Source organism: Streptopelia decaocto, assembly GCF_964273445.1.
Source record: "Streptopelia decaocto genome assembly, chromosome: 2".
Lineage (NCBI taxonomy): Eukaryota > Metazoa > Chordata > Aves > Columbiformes > Columbidae > Streptopelia > Streptopelia decaocto.
Window position 1 is genome coordinate 106749363 of NC_138655.1, and position 19866 is coordinate 106769228.

Below are 19866 nucleotides of genomic sequence, written 5' to 3' on the forward strand. Positions count from 1 at the left end.
GGAGCCAGATTGTTCCTAGTGGTGCAGGGTGGGACAACAACAATGATGGATGTAAACTGAAACAAAAATTGGTTCTGACTTGGTGTGTGGGAAAACTTATCCACCATGAAGACAGCCAGGCAGCAGACCATGTTGCCCAGAGAGGTTGTGCTATCTTCTTCCTTGGAGTTTTCCCAAGACCTAACTGGTTGAAGGCCTGAGCAACTTGGTTGACCTCATCGCTGACCCTGCTCTGAGCAGGAGGTTGGACTGGAGGTCTCCTGAGAACCCCTCCCACCTGAGTTATTCTTTGTTCTCTAATCAGCATTAGTCTCCTTTCCTCACTACTTCTCTTAGAATATTACTTTATTAGAAAATTCAATACACAATAATCCATCAGGATGAGCTGAAATAATGTTAACTTAATACTGGCCAGCATCAAAACTCTTTCCTCCCTCCAAGTCAGCCAACTCCCCCCCACCCCATGGACAACTATTTCACTGACCCAGTGACATGGGCCATGCCATTTCTAATGCTGTGGAGACGTGCCTACCACTCATACTCAAAGACATTTGTGCTGTTTATAAACATGCCACAGAGCCTGGGAAGGAGAGGATTAGAAACACGCAGGTTCTAGCATATGGAATTTATCACCTCATTAAAATCTCCAATGTGATTGTAGCTAACAACAGGAGGAAAAATAAACAGAGAAGACCTATCGGATTGGTCATTCATACCCAGGAATATGCTTCACCCTGCAATGAGGGAGACATTCACAATCACTCTAATGAAACTATTTTCATCGTCAAAATGTAAGGCAGCCTTCCCTATACTATTAAATCACAATTTAGAAGTGGAAAAAACAACTGGAGTATCTTAAGTGCTGCTGGCATCTGCCTACAGAGACAGTGATTTCACAATCTAATGTATTCACTATATTATTATTAACTTTATTGCCAAGTAAGAGAAGTATGTTGACCGTCTCTTCCTCCAACCACCAGCACTTCAGGTACATCTACAATAACACTGAGCTGGCTTATTTAAGTGAGAGTGGGATGAGGATCCTTGTAGAGGATCTGAGTCAAATCTGTTAAGACATCTTTAATTATGAGTTGCTTTCTGTGCATGTACATAAGCAGATGTATGATCTAGCTCTTTAAGCAAAGTCAGGGATAACTTGGCTCCCTGATTTTCCAAAGGATAAGAACTACACTCCAATGACTAATTCCTTTCTCTACTTCATATTTGTTTACTTATTCTTCCAGACCACATAAATAAATGGTTTTTGCTGAAGCAGGAGAAAAGTAGCAACTGGCAATATCTTGTGACTAGGACACAGAGAAATGGTTGGTTTGGGTAGTGAAGTAAGCTAAGAGCAGTCTTGGAAATTTTCTGTATCAACACTAGAAGACTAATGTATGTCTCTAAAATTCCCGGGAAGCTTTACATGGTGGCTTCTAGCCTGAAATAAGCTATATCTTAAATTAACAGATTCATATAGCCGAGGTAGAAAAGTTTGGAAAATGATCAATTCCTCAGACCAGCCTTAAGAAACATGCTTGAAATAAACTAAAGCTTACTGTTGAGCTATGAAGGCTAGAACAATTATGCCCACTGGAAATTTTAAATGGTACTAATACCATTAACTACTTAGAGACATGTATCATTAGTTCTGTAACAGCGACGTCCAGCCTTCACCTCACCTGTTAATACAGAAAGCATAACCGATAAGTTTTAAGAAAGCTTTAAGCAACATCTCTAACAGCTTTTTCTTTTTAAAATAATTACAACAGAAGACAGATTGAATCAAAAACTAAAAAAAAAAAAGCTCAAGCTCCAAAAGAACAGTCAAATCACTGCAAGTTTTACCCCCCAATCTAGCTGAATTTCCAGTACACTTATTTTGTCACAATGATTTCTTATCCCGTGTTCCTCTAACTTTGCAGACACAGTCTTATCTCTGTGTTTGGATTGCTGAAGTAGAGCCTTTACAGGAAAGATTAACTCGGCTATCTTGCTTTTAAACTTCTGATAAAAGCAACAAACCATTTTATGTGACAGTCCACCTTGGACTTCTATTACTCTGAGCAACTGAAAGAGAAGCAGGCACCTTCGAGGAGGATGTGCCTGCTCAGAAGAGATAAAGCATATGGACATGTCAGTCCAGGGATGCCTTGGTCTGAGTATACCACACTAGGTCTGTGAATAGACACAGGATGTGGTATGTCTGAGCTGACAAGCCAACCTTTTCATTATAATACAAAGTGTCCCCAAGAGACGCCTGACACACGGTCAGCATGGGACTGAAATCACAGGGAAATCATTAAAAAGGATTGCATTGCTGGGTTGCATAAGTCTCCAAAGATAGCCTCAAGACCAAAGGAGAGACTACATATGTTAACTGGGTAGAAAAAGCTTCTGCCAGAAAACCAGTGATAGAAAGGAATGGAATCTATTGCAAACTCGTTTGACTAAATATATCTGCTTCTTTCCAATTGTTGCTCCAGAAATTGTAGGATAAAATAAAACCTGTTTCACTATAGCACATCCTAGTTCTAGATTTGCACAGAGCATATATTCTCATAATAAAGTTACATATTATGCCTTTAGAAGATTTAACATCTAACCATATGCTAATGGATAAGATCCTATTCAAACCTCCTCCCCCACAATATGCAGAATACTCCTTTCCCATTTCACCAGTGTTCACCAAGAACTGTACCAAGCTGATTCAACACTGACTCAAATGTGCTGAAATGAACAACTTTCTGTGGGATCAGCAAGTTGAATTAACTCATTGAAGGGTCAAACAAGTGCTAAAGCAATGGGACTTCATTGTGCCCTTCCTCCACCATACAGGTGTGAAAAGACAGCACAGGTAGGAAGCAGCTGAGAACCATAGACAAAAGAAACTGAAATTGCAGAAGTAACAATGTAGGAAACCGCAGGAACCACAGACGTCAATGTCCTTCCTATCATTTTGGTGCAAGCCCCCTTTAAACCTACTGGGCTCCTATCACAGAATCACAGAATCACAGAATCGACTGGGTTGGAAAAGACCTCAGAGATCATCGAGTCCAACCCTTGGTCCAACTCTAGTCCGTTTATTAGATCATGGCACTAAGTGCCATGTCCAATCTCAGTTTAAAAACCTCCAGGGACGGCGAGTCCACCACCTCCCTGGGCAGGCCATTCCAATGCCTGACCACTCTCTCTGTAAAGAATTTCTTTCTAATATCCAGCCTAAATTTCCCCTGGCAGAGTTTAAGCCCATGCCCCCTTGTCCTATTGCTAACTGCCTGGGAGAAGAGACCAATCCCCACCTGGCTATAACTTCCCTTCAGGTAGTTCTAGAGAGTGATGAGGTCACCTCTAAGCCTCCTCTTCTCTAGACTAAACAACCCTGGCTCCCTCAGCCTCTCCCCATAGGTCTTATGCTCAAGTCCCTTCACCAGTCTTGTTGCTCTTCTCTGGACTCGCTCCAGCACTTCAATGTCTTTCCTGAACTGAGGGGCCCAGAACTGAACACAATACTCCAGGTGTGGCCTCACCAATGCAGAGTACAGGGGAAGGATCACTTCCCTTGTCCTGCTGACCACGCTATTTTTGATACAGGACAGGATACCATTGGCCTTCTTGGCCACCTGGGCACACTGATGGCTCATGTTGAGCTTCCTGTCAATTAGTACCCCCAGGTCCCTTTCTGTCTGACTGCTCTCCAGCCACTCTGCGCCCAGCCTGTAGCGCTGCAGGGGGTTGTTGTGACCAAAGTGCAGCACCCGGCACTTGGCCTTATTGAACTTCATCCCATTGGAATCAGCCCATTTTTCCAGTCTGTCCAGATCCCTCTGCAGAGCCCTCCTGCCTTCCAGCAGGTCGACATTCCCTCCCAACTTGTTGTCATCAGCAAACTTGCTGATGATGGTCTCAATCCCTTCATCTAAATCGTCAATAAAGATGTTAAATAGGACTGGACCCAACACCGACCCCTGGGGAACACCACTAGTGACTGGCCGCCAGCTAGATGCAGCCCCATTCACCAGCACTCTCTGGGCCCGGCCCTCCAGCCAGTTCTTAACCCAGCGTAGAGTACACTTGTCCAAGCCATGGGCTACCAGCTTTTGCAGGAGTATATTATGGGAGACAGTGTCAAAGGCCTTGCTGAAGTCCAGATAGACCACATCCACAGCTTTCCCCCCATCCACCAGGTGAGTTACCTGATCATAAAAGGAGATCAGGTTGGTCAGACAGGACCTGCCTCTCCTAAACCCATGCTGGCTGGGTCTGATCCCTTGTCCATCCTGAAGGTGCTGTGTGATTCCATTCAGGATGATCTGCTCCATAACCCTGCCAGGCACTGAGGTCAGGCTGACAGGCCTGTAGTTGCCAGGGTCAGCTTTGCAGCCCTTTTTGTGGACTGGGGTAACATTGGCCAATTTCCAATCATATGGGACCTCCCCAGTGAGCCAGGACTGTTGGAAGATGATGGAGAGAGGCTTGGCAAGTTCTTCTGCTAGCTCCCTCATCACCCTAGGATGGATCCCATCTGGTCCCATTGACTTGTGAGGATCCAGATGGCTCAGTAAATCACCAACTATTTCCTCCTGGAATACAAGGGCCCTATTTGGGTTCCTATCTCTGTCAACCACCTCCAGACATGAGTTGTCCTGAGGGCCACCTGTCTTACTGGTAAAAACTGAGGCAAAGTAGGTATTAAGTACCTCAGCTTTCTCCTCATCTTTGTTAACTATATTTCCCTCAGAGTCCAACAGAGAATGGAGATTTTCCTTGCCCCTCCTTTTGTTGTTAACATATTTGAAGAAGGACTTTTTATTATCCCTGACAGAATTGGCCAAATTAACTTCAAATTGCACTTTTGTTTCCCTGATTTTTTTTCTGCATGATCTAGCTATTTCCATAAATTCTTCATAAGTAGCCAGCCCTTTTTTCCACAGTCGGTAAAGTCTCTTTTTATTTCTGATTTCATTCAGAATCTCCCTGTTTAGCCAAGCCGGTTGTCTTCCCCGCCGGCTAGCCTTTCGGCACACTGGTATAGCCTGTTCCTGCGCACTCAAAACCTCCTGCTTGAAGCATGTCCAACCCTCCTGGGCCCCCTTGTTTTTAAGCATTGTTTCCCAGGGTATGCTCTGAACTAGACTTCTGAATAGGCAAAAATCTGCCCTCCGGAAGTCCAGCGTAGAGGTTTTGTTAATGGTTTTCCTTGCATCTCTGAGTATTGAGAATTCTATTATTTCATGGTCACTATGCCCCAGGCGGCCTCCAACCACTACATCTCCCACCAGCCCTTCTCTGTTTGTAAACAGTAGGTCTAGCGGGGTCTTGCCTCTGGTAGGCTCATTTACCAGCTGATGAAGGAAATTGTCCTCTATACACTCTAGGAACTTCCTAGACTGCCTCTTCTGTGCAGTATTGAGCTCCCAGCAGATATCCGGCAGGTTAAAGTCCCCCACAAGAACAAGGGGGGACTCAAATACCCTCTCTTCCCTCTTTTCCACATTTCTTCACTTGTCACACATTATCTATTCTTCGAGCTTTACTGTTCCCAAATCCTTGTTGTCTTTTCTTAGTGTTCCTTCTTCCCCACTTAAATTTATAATCGCAATAACAACAATAGCATTAATGTGACACTCATCACCATCACAATCATCCCTGAGCACAAATATCTTACCCCTTTTCCCCTTCCTTTTTCCATTTACTTACACTATCCAAGGGACTGACAATCACAACATGCTCATACAATGGCTCAGATAACAGGGTGCTGCAGTAAAAACCACACACAAAACTACTACTAACAGTCTTATGAGTGACCTGACATAGTGAATATACAACAGTCTTCCCCCCACATCAAAATGTCTCCCAAACCAACCAGCAACCCACCAACACCATAGCCCCTTCTACAACTTTCTTCCTGCCAATATTTAAAGCTGTGTGCAATTCCAATTAACCTCTTTGACAGATCACAAAATAAACACACCACACTTTTCTGGAAGATACTCCATTTCAGCACATGAAGAAAACTGTGAACTAGTTCCCAAAAAGAAAACAATTAGAAAATAATCTTGCATGCATCACATCTATTGGAGAGAGTGAGCCTCCCCCTTGTACCCCTTGCTTTTGCAGCACTTCAGTATGTATTTACCTATGGCACAAAGAGCCTGAGCTAACACCCCATATTCAAGTAGCTACCCCTTTGTATTACAAAGGGAGACAAACATGGGCTGCAAAAGCGTGTGGGCAGAAACGTAAGCAGAACACCAAGGTGATGATGAATAACACACTCCTGAATGTCAAGGTACAGTGGGATTTTCATTATTTCATAACATCCCAGCTTCTTTCCCACATTGCAGCAAAATAAAATAAAATGTAGGTGGAACTAAAGTCCTGTTGTTATTAGCATGCAAAGAAAATGAATTTATTGAAATTCACCCATCTGTTCTGGCTGACCATTTATGAGTAATTCTCAACATTTCAGTCACCTGAAAAAAAGACAGTGAGTTCTAGGCACAAACACTTCCTAAGCAGTTAATAGTCAGGATCACAGATGATTAAGCCACACAGTGTTTCATCCTTTCAGTGAGCTTTGTTTCTTGCCTGGCCTCCTGGCTGCTTTTTGTCTCTAGCATTTCTCTCTTGTTTCTGGCAGATGAAGTGGAGGTGGAGAAGAAAATGGACGAAAATTCTTGGGCAGCATAAGGATTACAGTAATTTCCAATCCTTCAGCAAGGAAGAGCTTGCTCAGGGAACAGATGACCTAATGCTGCTACCTACTCCTCAACCTCACTATTTTTTTTTTTTTTTAAACTCATGTTTACAGATGTTTGCAATCATAAAGTTACACAACCCAGGGACAAAGTTTAGTACGTTCACTTCCTTTCTGCCCCCAAATTCACAGGGAAGATACCTCCCACCCACACTTTTCCTTCACCTTTTTGGTGTTGCTGTGGGCAATTTAAAACAGAAAACTGCAATTCAGAGAGACCCTCAGCCATGAACCAACAGGTCATTGACATATCGTTCACACTCAAGCCTGATGTGAACATATATGCCACTTATTAAATGGACAGGTATGCCACAGATAACAAATCATCCCAACTCCCTAAATTAAACAACAGTATTAGCAGAGGGACAAACTTACTGTCAAAGCATGCTTGGTATTCTGCTCGATTACCTGCCCTTGCTCAAAACAAAGGGAGAACTGTCCTCACAGGGCTCTACTTATGTTTCCCTCCCAGTGTTCTGAAATAAGAGCTGTTTAAGATCTTGCACTTTTGTTTTCAAACTGGAAAGGTCACCTGGACTGGGTGGCAAAACGAGTTTGTACACTATTTTTAATAAGGAGAAAGGGAAAGAGATGGGACACGGTGAAGAAGGGAAAGTTTATTACACCTTTATTTTAAATTAGAAAAAGTCTTAGGGAAGTTATGGAAAAAATAGAACGAGCGAAAGGAAAGAACAACACTCTAAAAGCCTACAGATTCTAATCCTCTCTTCAGCACTAGAAAACTCAACAAGGAAAGTGATGACTACTTACATATAATATGTAGGATATAATCCTTCAAAGTACCAGCAATGCTTTTTGGCCTCTGTACACTACAAAGAAAGAAAAATATAATATTAATATTTACATAAGACAATGGATGATTATAAATACAAGCATAGAGTATTTATAAATACTGTGACTTTGAGCAATTAGAGGAGGTTTCTATGGCCAAAGATTTCACAATCCTGACACACGCAACAACTAGGAAGTCAGTTTATTTGAATGGCAGCGTGCCACATTAGGATTCACACCCATCACATGGGGCTTTGTCTGCAGGGCCCCATAGCTTCCCATGATTCATCACCAAAGTCAGTAGATTCAGTGCAGACACAGGATCCCTGGAAGAACTGGTGTTTTAAAAGACCAGGGAGAACTTAATAGGCTGTTGTGGTTGTAGTTACATAAGAGAACTCCAAGGCATAAGCTATGCATTATGACTATACAATAAATTAAATAATTGCAGTGAATGATTCATCTTTCTGGAAGTCTGTGGTGTGCAGAGCCAGGCTCAGAAAGGAGCAGAGTGGAGAACTCATCCATCCCATCTAGTCTTCCTACAGCTTGGAAATATCCCAAGTGTTCATTAAAGTACAGGGGAAAGGAAACTGCTTTCTGCAGCCCAGCAGTATTGTTCTCTTTTGCAGATTGCCAGCACATCCTTCTTCAAGGATGACGACAGGCATTTTCTCAGCGTGTGGCAACACGGGAAGCGCACATTGTTACAGACGTTACCAGCGTACAGACGGCACGCTTAAAAAAAGAAAACCAGATGTCAGGCCCAAACTCTATATACAATGCACAAAATATTTCTGTGTAACCCGTTGACATCGCTAGCATAAAATGCCATCTTCATTGCAAATGTAGCTCCAGGAGCTCCACCACAAGTTACATTATCTGATCACACACAGCCAGAGCATTGTGGGACACCCTCCGCAGAGCAGCAAGCAATATCTTGCTAAGGTTTTAGCAATAATTCCCTCTGCTGCTCACACCTGAAACCCCACATTGGAGAGCACTCAGCACACCAGCGGTGCTTGGATCATCCTTCATGTTCACTTAGCAGCTCAGCTTTAAATAATAGCTCCTATAAGTTCATTAGCCTCCCTGAATATCAGACTACGACGTGAATCCAGTTAAGACAAAGACAAAGTGGTTTTAGATCCCCAGCTCTCACTCCTCATGAATAAGAAAGGCTGCAAGCTCTTTAATGAGTATCTGATGAGCTAAATCACAGACAGATCAATTACAGCCCATGAAGACAAACTGCTATGGATTACATTGTTACGAGTGGTACAGGACATAGGGGAGAAGGAGAAGACTTTTGATGCGTGTGATGAGGCATTTTCACTGATATGACAGGCTCACACCAGTCTTCAAGATGCACAAGCTTTAGCTTCTGTTGAAAGGACTGGAGCTTTTCCCTTATGATAAACACTGTGGAAGCCTCATTCCACTCTCAAATCGATGCCCTGGTCCAGGCAGTATATGCAGGAGGGCTCCATAGCTGCTGCTGGAGCAAGTGGTGTTCAAAGATAAATCTCCACATTTGTCCTATTCCTCTTTTCCCTGCCCTCCTTCAAAGCTTCCAACTTCTTAATGCTTCCTTATGAATATTTTCATCAGCTGGCTGTTTTGCCTCACTCTAAATATGCCAAGTTTCTCTCCATATCACCCTGCAAATGTATATGTATTGTAAACCCAGCAGGTCTGCTGCCAAGTCAGTGAAAAATACTTTGGCACTTCAACTTTGAAGGCTGCAGATCAGCAGGCCCTGGCTAAAATCCCGATGCCTGCAGGTTGACCCTTTGGGAAGCTCCATTTCAGAATCCAGCCCAGGGTGTACATTGTTAAGCGTTTTTCCTTCCTGCTTCTCAGCCAATGTGAGTCACCATTTACCTCAACAGCCTTAAAGCCTTCGTCAGTCTCAAGCATTTTAATTGATGTTTTCCCAGCAATGTTTCTGAGCACGTGGAGCCTGTGTACCCTTTACAAGTGTAAAGGAGACATTTATATTCAGCACTCATTCTGCTTGCCCTCCTCCCTGTGTTTTAATCCACTTTACAAGTTCTAAAATGCATTGGGAAGATTCCTCCTTCCCACATCTCCCAAGCTGTAAGATTTCTGTTCCTGCCTCATAATAATTCTCTGTTTCAGACAGCCAATATGCTTACTGTGATCATCTGCTCCAGCCCAGGAAAGTTTTGCCAGTAACAGTTCTCTCTAGCTTACAGAACTTAGGTACCTGTACTAAAAATGCTTTGGTACACAGACTTTGCTTTTACATGGGCCCCGGAACAGTAGGTACCAATCCCAATTCTGCCTTAATAACACAGCGCTCTGAATACTCAATGGCAGTTGTCCAGCTCTCCTACAAGACAGACAAGCAAGTGGACCTCAAATGTGAGCAGCACAGCCAAATTTGATACACACGACATGTCAAACAGATTTACACACACAGGGCAAACTGTTCTAGTTCCCACTCAGTTAAAACTCCTACCAATCTCCATGGCAACTTTATACCAGTAAAGCCCGACATACAGCAGGTGGTTACTAACCACTGTCTCTACTGCTGGTTAGCACATCTCGCAAGAATTGCCTGCTAAGAATAAGACAGGAATGTCATTGCCTCTAAGGATCTGAGCCTCTTGAATAGTCGGGTACCAGACAGATAAACAGAGTAGTCAGGCCGCAGATTAGTTTTTCCCATCCCATGCACATCCTCTGAAGCAGACTATGATCATCCATCTCTTGCCAAGACCCATGTTATTCTTCTGAGTGGTACTGGCATCTCAGTTAAGCTGGTGGAGAGGAATACAAGCATGTGAGGGGATGTACACCATCAGCACCAGGCTCTCATCCTCACAGAGCCTTTAGAGGATGATGTCCTTGCAGCCATTTGAGACTATTTAAACCCTCAAGAAACCACAGCTGCAGCAACTCATGGCAGTCCACAAAACAGAAACAAAAGGAAGGTAACTCCTATTACTGCAACACGAAAGGACCTCAGACATCACGGTTAGTGCCCACTCCACTAGCTCCTGTATGAAGACAGGCTATACCTCAGAGTTTCTAACAAGGCCACATCTTAAAAAAGTAATTTATCCATTCACTTATAGCAAAAAAGTGTGTTTATGGTTTTTAAACAAACTTAGGTACAACACTGCTGATGCTTTCAGTTTTTCTAGAAGGACTCCACATTTTGCTTATAAAATTCCTCCTACGTCCTTTAAAATCTGTCACAGCTATAAAATATAAACACAAGACTACATTCTTTTTTTTTTTTTTTAAATAAATGATGCAGGTCTAATTGGGTGTGCATATGTAATCTTTAGAGAATTATTGGTATGTGAATTAACCAGATGCTTGAATACATTCTTTAAGATTGCACATTGGGAAAGAGAAAACACACAAGACTTGGGTTTTTGTTTGTTTGATTTTAAACAAATCAGCATCTGTCTTGTAGCCTGTTTTATTTGACAGACTGCAGCAATGCGAACTTGTAAGTCATCCTTTTCTGTGGCCTCTATATTTATGCAGATTTCCTTTAAGAAAAGAAATGTGCCTCCTGCCACAGATTGAAAATGCAAATGTTACCACTGCTAGTAAGAACAATGAGAAAGAGAACTTACTAAAACATTAACCAAAGACTGGTTTTGATCACACCATAAAATACAGAATGCAAGTACATATGTATGCACATGGTGTGGGGGAAGACAGCAGGCAGCCTGCTCACTGAATGTCAGATGGTACTCCACAGATCATTAGTTATGCCTTGCAGGATTTGCAGAAATACTCTCTCTAGCAGGAATATTCTCCACATTGCAGATCATTATCTTTCAGTCCACAGGATAGTAAAAAGAAAACAGATCAAATCAATTAATTACTCTTCACAATCAAGGGAGCAGTGAATTCATGCCTAGTGCTTCTATTGGATGTTTAGAAAATAATAATAATAAAATAAAAACTATTACAGCTCCATCTGCAGATAGTAAATATTCTCCAATACAAGTACCCTCCATTTTTGTTATGGATACCAATGAAAAAAAGCAGCCTGCTGTGGAGGGACACACTTGTGGAGGGCAGCAGGGAGGGTGATTTCTATCTGTATGCTGAAGGGACATTCAGAGTGAGTTTGTGACATCTCCTCAAAGCCAGATTCTGTAAGAGGCACAGGTCTGCTATCGATCACAAAGTCAATGAAACCCTATCAGTTAACAGCAGTAAAGGGTGTGGCTTTTTCTTTTTAACCAGACAAAAAGCTAGATGCTACACACAAATTCTATTATGTATTACAGTTACAAGGACCCAAATAGGTAGATTCAGAAGGGGCAGGGGCAGGAAGTAGGAATTTAACTGAGTGATGTGCCATGCTGATATCACAGAAATGGCTCCTAGCATTCTGGGATGACCCACTTAGTGTCTGCTACCTCCCATTCAGCTGGGTATATGCTATATGTTAGTAGGGTGCAAGCTGATCCAAATGTCACTCTTGTGGCTCCAGGGGTCTGCTAGGATAAATTCACAGATGATCAGGAAGAAAGTGTTAAAAGTATCTAAGACACAGAACAAGACCTTGTAATTTCTGAGCATCAAACAATCCTATTCCAACATACACCCTCAACACCATATTCCACACAGCTAGATCAAATTAGTAATTATGGTAATCAGGACACATTTCTGACCATATGGCTCCACAGCATCTGAGAAACAACTGGCTGCATCTGCTGCCTCTTACAGAAAGCCTCTTGCAAAACTCGCTTGAACAAGACTCTTCCACCTGGCAAGTACTTGGTGGAACCCAGACAAAAGGATGCGACAGTCTACAGTGCAACTCCAAACTAAATATTCAGTTCCAGAGGGCACATTATTGGCTAAGAACCACAATGTTTTATAGGATCTGGCCTTTAAAATTGTATCAGTTTTCAGAACACTCTCCATTTCAGTGCCTTGACAAGAGCTGAAAGCATTATGAAATACAAGGTGCTCATTAGATGTGGTGCACTGAAATCAGAAGGACTTAGGCATGCTGCAAGTTTGAAAGACTGGATTTGCAGAGACAAGAATATGATCATACTGTTCTTCCATAGCCAAGAAAAGGGCAAAATATCATCCATTAGAGTTAAGAGACAACATATACTGAAACTGAAAAGTGCAGCCTAAGGGTGAAAACAATTTACTACAGAAAATACGTTTTGCTTTAGCCTTGCTCGAATACATCAAAATTCATCCCTACTTCTTCCCTGGTGATGCTAGCAGCTGAGGGTAAAAGTAGCCCATCTCCAAACTATTCTAAGAAACTGAGCTTGCAAGCATATTCTTCACACAAGACAGAAGCAACCCTTACTAAAAACCAGTATTATGTTAAGGTACTTTTATTTACTAAGGTAGTCAGGAAACCGCAGGAAACTCTTGTATAGTAGGATGCTGATCCTTTACCAAGATTTCCCTCCTATGTAACAGTAAACAGAACAGATACTATTCCAGATATACAGTTATTTCATCAAAGATTACAAAGTCATAACTCACAGTATAAAGAATGATTTTCATATATTTCAGAAGGAGTTGTTTCTGGCCAGTCTTTCTGGTTGTTCTCCAAGAAAAAAAAAGAGAATATTTCCCATACAGGATTCTTAAAAGCAGCAATTTTTCCACCTTGAATTAATCAGTGTGTGTTTTGCAACAGTAAAAATTTTCAGCACAAGCAGCTAATTCTTATTAATACTTCTGGTGCTCAGAGCACATGCATTACTCATCATATTTTTATTTAGAATTAATGTGAGTTTAGCACTAGATAGCCTCCCATCACAAAGCATTACTTTACATTTAGATCTATTAACCTTTCCCACAAGAGAAATACAAATATCCCTTCCATGCAATTTCATTTCAGGAGCCTGACTGTTTTTTTGTCCCCCCTCCATTGTAGAGCAAATTGCAAATGCACTTCAGTTGCAGAATGATACCATTTCAATTTAATATAATCCTTTCATCAGCCTCCTAAGGGAAGAAGAAAAGGAAAAGCAAGAGATTCTCATTTTTCGGAGCCCCCCCCGGAGCAGGATGGGGCCCCTGCCTAGGGCGCCATCAGCACAGCGGACAGCGCCCTCCCCCACACCCCACTGCGCAGAGCTGCACACCCCGTTCAACACACTTACTCCACGTTGTAAAGCAGCTTGGCGTGATAAATCACCTATAGAAGCCCTCACCCACATATATCACCTCACTCAATTCTCATGTGCGTGCAGCAGTCACACCCGCTAAATATTTCACAGCATATGGAAGTGTTAATATGAGCCATTAATAACAACAATTGACTGTCTTGGATGGAATAACCATATTCAGTCTTCAAAATGTTTGGGAAACCATAGTTATGATAGTTATTGTTGTTATGCAAAATATCCAACTTCGTCAGAATGTCAAGCCAGATGCTTATGAAAGTATCAAGAGAAAAGGTTAGGACTTGCTTTACATTCTTATTTCTGCATCCATAAACTTAGAAACATTTGTACAAACATAAAAGCTGGAAGGTTTTAAACCTTTCTGGTGGGTCTGATCTTACACTTAAAGTTCTTGTGGCAGATCTGCAAGAAAGCATGAGGCATGCCACATACTGAAAGCATTTTTCACCCAAGAAAAGCAAAAAATATTCCACATTCCACTGGAGTCTCTGCAGCTTTAAGAGGGTAGTGGTAGTCTTTTGTTCCAACTTGAAGGAAACAGCTGCAACATTTTCCCAACTCCATAAGAACTGGTTGATCTATTCCAAACGATACTGCGCAGGTTCCACAGCTCCAAAATTGTATTTGGTTTCTGCAATTAATTGTTTCCTTTTATATGTGCATGAGAAATAAAAGCAAGGTTATTATTTGCATTCTTTAACTACAGAATAAGTCATAAATCATCTTATAAAACAATCCATAAAGGAGGGTGCATGGGGGGAAGGGATCATTTGGCAGGAATTGAAAGTAAGACCATGTGAAGAGTGAGGATATTTGCTATTTCCACCCTCAGTCTCTTTAGAAATAAAACAAAACAAATGCTAGGTTTTACAAACAAAATGATGTGGTGATAGACTGATTTTACTTCTACGCCTCTAATGAATGTAGGCAACACTTTCAGTGTCACCATCAAGACACAGAGGCCAAACTTGCTTTCCTTTGACTAAGAACTGGAAGTTTGGTTCATCTCCAGCCTGCACCCTAAGTAGCCACTTATTCCTTGCAGGAGCTGACACTACCTAGAGCACTATTAACAGCGAAGTCTAGATTTGGGCTTCCCCCATTTTTATCTAAAACCATGCCAGCATTCATCAGCATTCATTCCCTTCAGTTCATGCTGAACTGGCAAATTTGCTTGTTTCCCATGTGTATTTCATTCTTCTGCTTTACCATCCCAAGAATGAAAACAGCGTCTAAATTACCCAGTACTTAAACCCTCAGAGGGCATCTTTCATCTCCCCTAATAATAAAAGCAAAGCAAAGAAAGACTGAGCAAAGGAAGATGGATTCAGAAACCAATTTTGTCAGTCATTTGCTATATAGACAAGATTGGGGCAGTAGCAGCATTGTACTACAGATGCCAGCTAGTTAAACTATGACAGCCCATCCAAGACTCCAGGAAAATAGATTTCTTTGATGGTCACCAGGACTAAGGGCAGTTGCTTTGGGAATTCCCAGGCTTTGTTCTGTTGATGTTATACATCCTCCAGATGCTCATTTGTTCTGCAGAGAAAAAGCATGAGCTGACAGGACAGAGCACAGATGTGTAATCACAGCAACTCTTGCTCCCGTCCCTACTACCCTTGTTTTTCATTCTTGACATTTAATCCAGTGATGCACACTTTCCTCAGATCCTTCTTACAAGGAGTCATTGGAAAACAAAATATTATTTTAGTCAACTAAGACTTTTTCCTTTTCAGTTTTCTGACATATATATATATTCCAAAACTGCAAATACTGGAACAAAACACTTTGTACTTTGAAGTCCTGAAAACATCTGTAATACTGAAGGTGGCAACTACTCTGTCCCACGAAACAAGATGCAGAGTCCTATGACCAATCACACAGCCAGTGCAGGGAACAAAAAAAATCAATACTAATGAAATATCATCTAGAGTGCTGTTCCCCTGGAAGGTATGCAAGGCTAAGGCAAGTTCTCACCTTCAAGAGTTCATTCTAGAAACCCATCATGTTTAGTGTTAGATTGTTGTTAGGAGCATCTGTTCGTTTCAAATCAGATTACACATGCCGTGTGTGTTAAAAAAAGTGAGCATCTGCATACAGTGGAGAGTAAAGAGGTTACCTTGGAAACATTCTGATATTTGAAAACCAGTTCCTAAAAAACCCCAGCAAGTCAGAATCCAGGTGATTCTTTGAGCAGAAGTATCTACTTCAAAACTCTACTGGGAGAAGGTTTGTTCTCAGTCAATCCCCATCTGCGTCACAGTGAACTGTCAGATGCCTACTTACAGATACTCCCACGAAGAGCCATTATTACTATGTTATTTACATCCTCACAAGGCATCTCAGTCTCTCAAGGGAAAAGCACAGATGCATGATTTATGGTACAGGCCCAATCTGGTTTAATGACCAAAGCGGGACAGGAGAAAGAGTTCTAAACAAAACTTTCGTTCATTTGGCCCAGATACATTAGACTAACTATCTTGAAGTAAACACTGAGACTCAAATAGTAACACAACAAAGGTGAACATGGTCTGGTCTGCAAGGCTAGCTCATTGACCAGGGCTGAATTAGTGTATTAGAACGCTGAAATAGGATCATCTCCATGTTACAGTCCAGAAAACGGTTTGCTTTGGGACTCAGTTCCTGGAACACTGGGAGGAGTTTATACATTTGAGTTCATCCAGGCTAATAATCAGGTTTTTCTATTTTTGCACACAGCCTATTAAAGTTCCTACTGACTGGCATCAAACACATCTTTCTCAGGCCAAAACCCTCCTCAAAGGAAGAAACAGCAGAAAAGTTTAACCAAGTGTAATTTGAATTTGTTTAACAGGTCAGTTCAAGCTTTCAGGGAGATGCTCTGTTGTGGCTTTTGAGCAAACACTCACCAGGTGGACTGAAATATCAATGCCTTTTAAATAAAACTAAGAGCCTAAACTGACTCCTACTCAGACAGTCCAATACACTGCCATAGTGATGGCATATGATTATTAAATTCCAGTGAGAAAAATCCAACAGTTGTACCTCACAACTACTTATCTGGGCAGGAAGAAATACTAAGCACTTGTCCGTGGAGTATTTACCGTGAAAGGACTAGAATAGCAAATAAATAGTCAACCCTTTCTGGCAAGTAATGATGCCTACTAATGGCAAAGCATTTTTCCAAATGAAGTAACCTCCTACATAAGACCATAACGTTTGCTTTTTTTCTATTAGGAGACTGAATGTACCTAAACAATAATCTCCAATGTCCCAGTTTGACAAATTTCAACATAATCCACTAAGAGCGTTGACAGATCTGTTCATTTAAATCAAAAGCATACCAGCATTTGGCACTTTTTTAACAGGATCTTTTCCTTCGCTTGAGTGATCACTTGAGTTTTCCTATACTTAAAATAGCTTCTTGGAAGGAGAAGAAGAAGAAAAAAATAATCTACCGCAGGTTCCAAAGATGACTGTCTAGATAGAGATACTGGATATACGTAACCAGGCAAATTCAAATAATCTCTTAGTTTAGCAGCCATGTCTCAGCTCATATTGCTTTTCACTCCTCAACCACCCACTGCATAACTTGATGGCGGACATGCTTGCTGTGGATGTCTCCTCTCCTGCTCAGTCAGTGCATGCTCTTTGCCCAAACACACATCCAGATATGAGGATTTTCTTGGAACTCCATCAAGCTTTCAGTTTTCTCTAATAACACTTACAATGCACATTTCCTAGCCATCACTGTTGGACCTCTAGTTACCTCTCTTTTGGTCTGTGGTTCATTTGATGTTATGTTTTCCTTTACTCCTGGTTGCAGATGATACATCATACTCGCACATGAGGAAGTTACTTGACAAGACACAAAGAAAAGCCAGGATGCTGCAATGAATCCTGCTCCTACCTTTGACACAGGCGTGACAAATTTCTTCACTAAGGCTATTTCCTCAGAAAAAATATCTGAGGCTACCTCGGGGGTGTCCAGTAACTGAGAACTGTGAAAGCGAGATGAGGTATAAATGAAACATTCGCTGTCCATTAACACACGGTCCACACTCCAAAAAAAGCTCAAGATCCTTGCCTGGAGGTATTGCTATGGATGGATAATAGCATGAGATATGGCTATAAATGTTTAATTTATAAACCTAGGAGCTAGAAAATTAGTCAACTAGACTGAAAGTGTTGAGGATTTTAATAGTGCCTGCCCACATTAACAGATGGAAATAGCACCAATAGCTCAGAAATGTGCACAGATGCATTCATATACTTGGTCTGCATTGACAACGTCATGTAAATTGAACTTGCGGATAAAATTCGATCTCTAAGCAGTGGGCAACTCCAGAGGCACTGAGGGCATTGCTTCTGCTTCCACGGGACACAGCTTGGCTTGCTGCCCCTCTCTTCACAGGCCTGCTGGCTCATCTTTCAAGTATTACAGGGTCCATCCCAGAAGGGAAACAGCAGCACAGAATGAAGGCACTGAAGCAGCATTCCTACATTTTTTCAGAGAAGTTCTGTGCAGCCAAAGCACCCTTTAGACTATAACCACAAATGCCAACTCAGAATGGGAAAAAAAAAAAAAAGTGGAATAGGAATAGCAGGACAGAGAAGCAAGCAAGAAATGATGTGTCAAAGACAATCAGCAAGATGAGAAGTGGAATAAAATCTGTGTCTAATTCTTCTTTCATCAGGGTGTACGCCAGCTGGAATTAGCAGGTCAGAAGCAAAGCATCAAACCAGAATCATGTTTAGTCATCCCTGTGACCCCACAGGTGTAGTTTTCAGGATCTGGATTATCCAGAAGGATGTCAGACCCCAGTCAGGTCACCTCACCCTCTCCCTCCTGCTCCTCAGAAACAAAACCATCAGGCAGCAGAAGAGGCCAGCCAAAATAAACAGCAACAGCTCTGAGCCACAGTCAAGGCTTCTTCCCAGCACTTTTCCAAACAGGCTTCAGAGGTCAAAAACCAACAGGGTGGCAGCCAAAGAAATCAGAAAGGCAGACTCTGAATGACCACCACAGAAGAATGACACCATGTTGCAAAGGGTATTGGTGAGGGGCTGACTTCACCAACTTCATCATTTTTATACTGCAGATAGATGGCTGGTTCACCTCTCCTCCATGTGAGGCAGCAGCTCCCATTTTTCACCAACAATAGAGTTTAAAACCAGGAGACCTTTCTGACAAAGAAGCATGACATCATGAATTAGCTACAGCTTCTCATGCCAGCCCAGGCTGGAAATCTTGTTATTTTCCCATAGTACATAGCAAAAAAACCCAACCAAGCAACACAACAACAATTTAAAAAAAAAATAATAAGAAGAAAAAACAAACAAACAAAAAAATCCCAGCCAAACAAAAAGCAAACCCTTTGTTTGGAAAAGGAAAAGCCTGGCACCTCACCATTGAGAGGCTGCTCTCCCTTGGCTCATGCCTGCCACAACACTGTTTTTTTCAATGAAGATATGAAAAATTCTAATAGTGTAAATGCAGCGGTTCCAACTCATGTCAATAAAGCTGTGTTTCTCTAAAGCAGCAAAAATCTTTAGTTTACAGACTCTCAGATCAGACATCAGATACCAAGTAAAGCTTAAGTCCTTCAAATATGTGAGTAAGATTTCACAGACGAAGAGGACCCTGTGTTATTATTCATGGTAGTGAAGTTAGACACTTGCACAAGTGTTAGAGGGAAGTGGTTTGGCTTTGCCATTAAAGTTTCAGGTTACTGAGTAAGAACAGCAAACCACCTCCCTTATTCATTTCTACTCAAATTCAGAAATACAACACCACATTTTCAATGTTTTTAAAGGAATGACTATGCATTTTTCAAAAATGAACTCCAGCCTAAGGAATGGATGTCTTCCAATGAGCTGGGTCACATAAAAAGATGAAAGTACCAGAACACTTGCCTCTTCAGTTAAAAGAAAAAAACATTCTTGCTAACTTTCTTGTTAAATTGCTTTTCAGATAAACAAACAATTCACTTATTTCTACAGTTGCTCAATGGCTTCTAAGGAGCATCTTCTTGTACTTTCAGAAGGGGTAATGCTACGAGATGGGCTTCCTCTCATTCACTCCTGCTTTCAACAAGTGCTTAGTCAGAATATTAAAATGGCCACAGATTAAGCAAAAACCTGATTTTTCCCCTAAGTGACCCTTCC

At 41.7% G+C, this 19866-nt stretch overlaps 1 protein-coding gene across 1 annotated transcript in view; it reads right to left on the reverse strand.

Annotated features, from left to right (window-relative positions):
• VOPP1 (VOPP1 WW domain binding protein) overlaps window positions 1-19866 on the reverse strand; it is a 71239-nt gene that overhangs the window by 18955 nt on the left and 32418 nt on the right. Inside the window, exon 2 of the mRNA XM_082045511.1 lies at window positions 7532-7590. Within this exon, the coding sequence (XP_081901637.1) occupies window positions 7532-7590 (59 nt within the window). The remainder of the gene's footprint in view (window positions 1-7531; window positions 7591-19866) is intronic.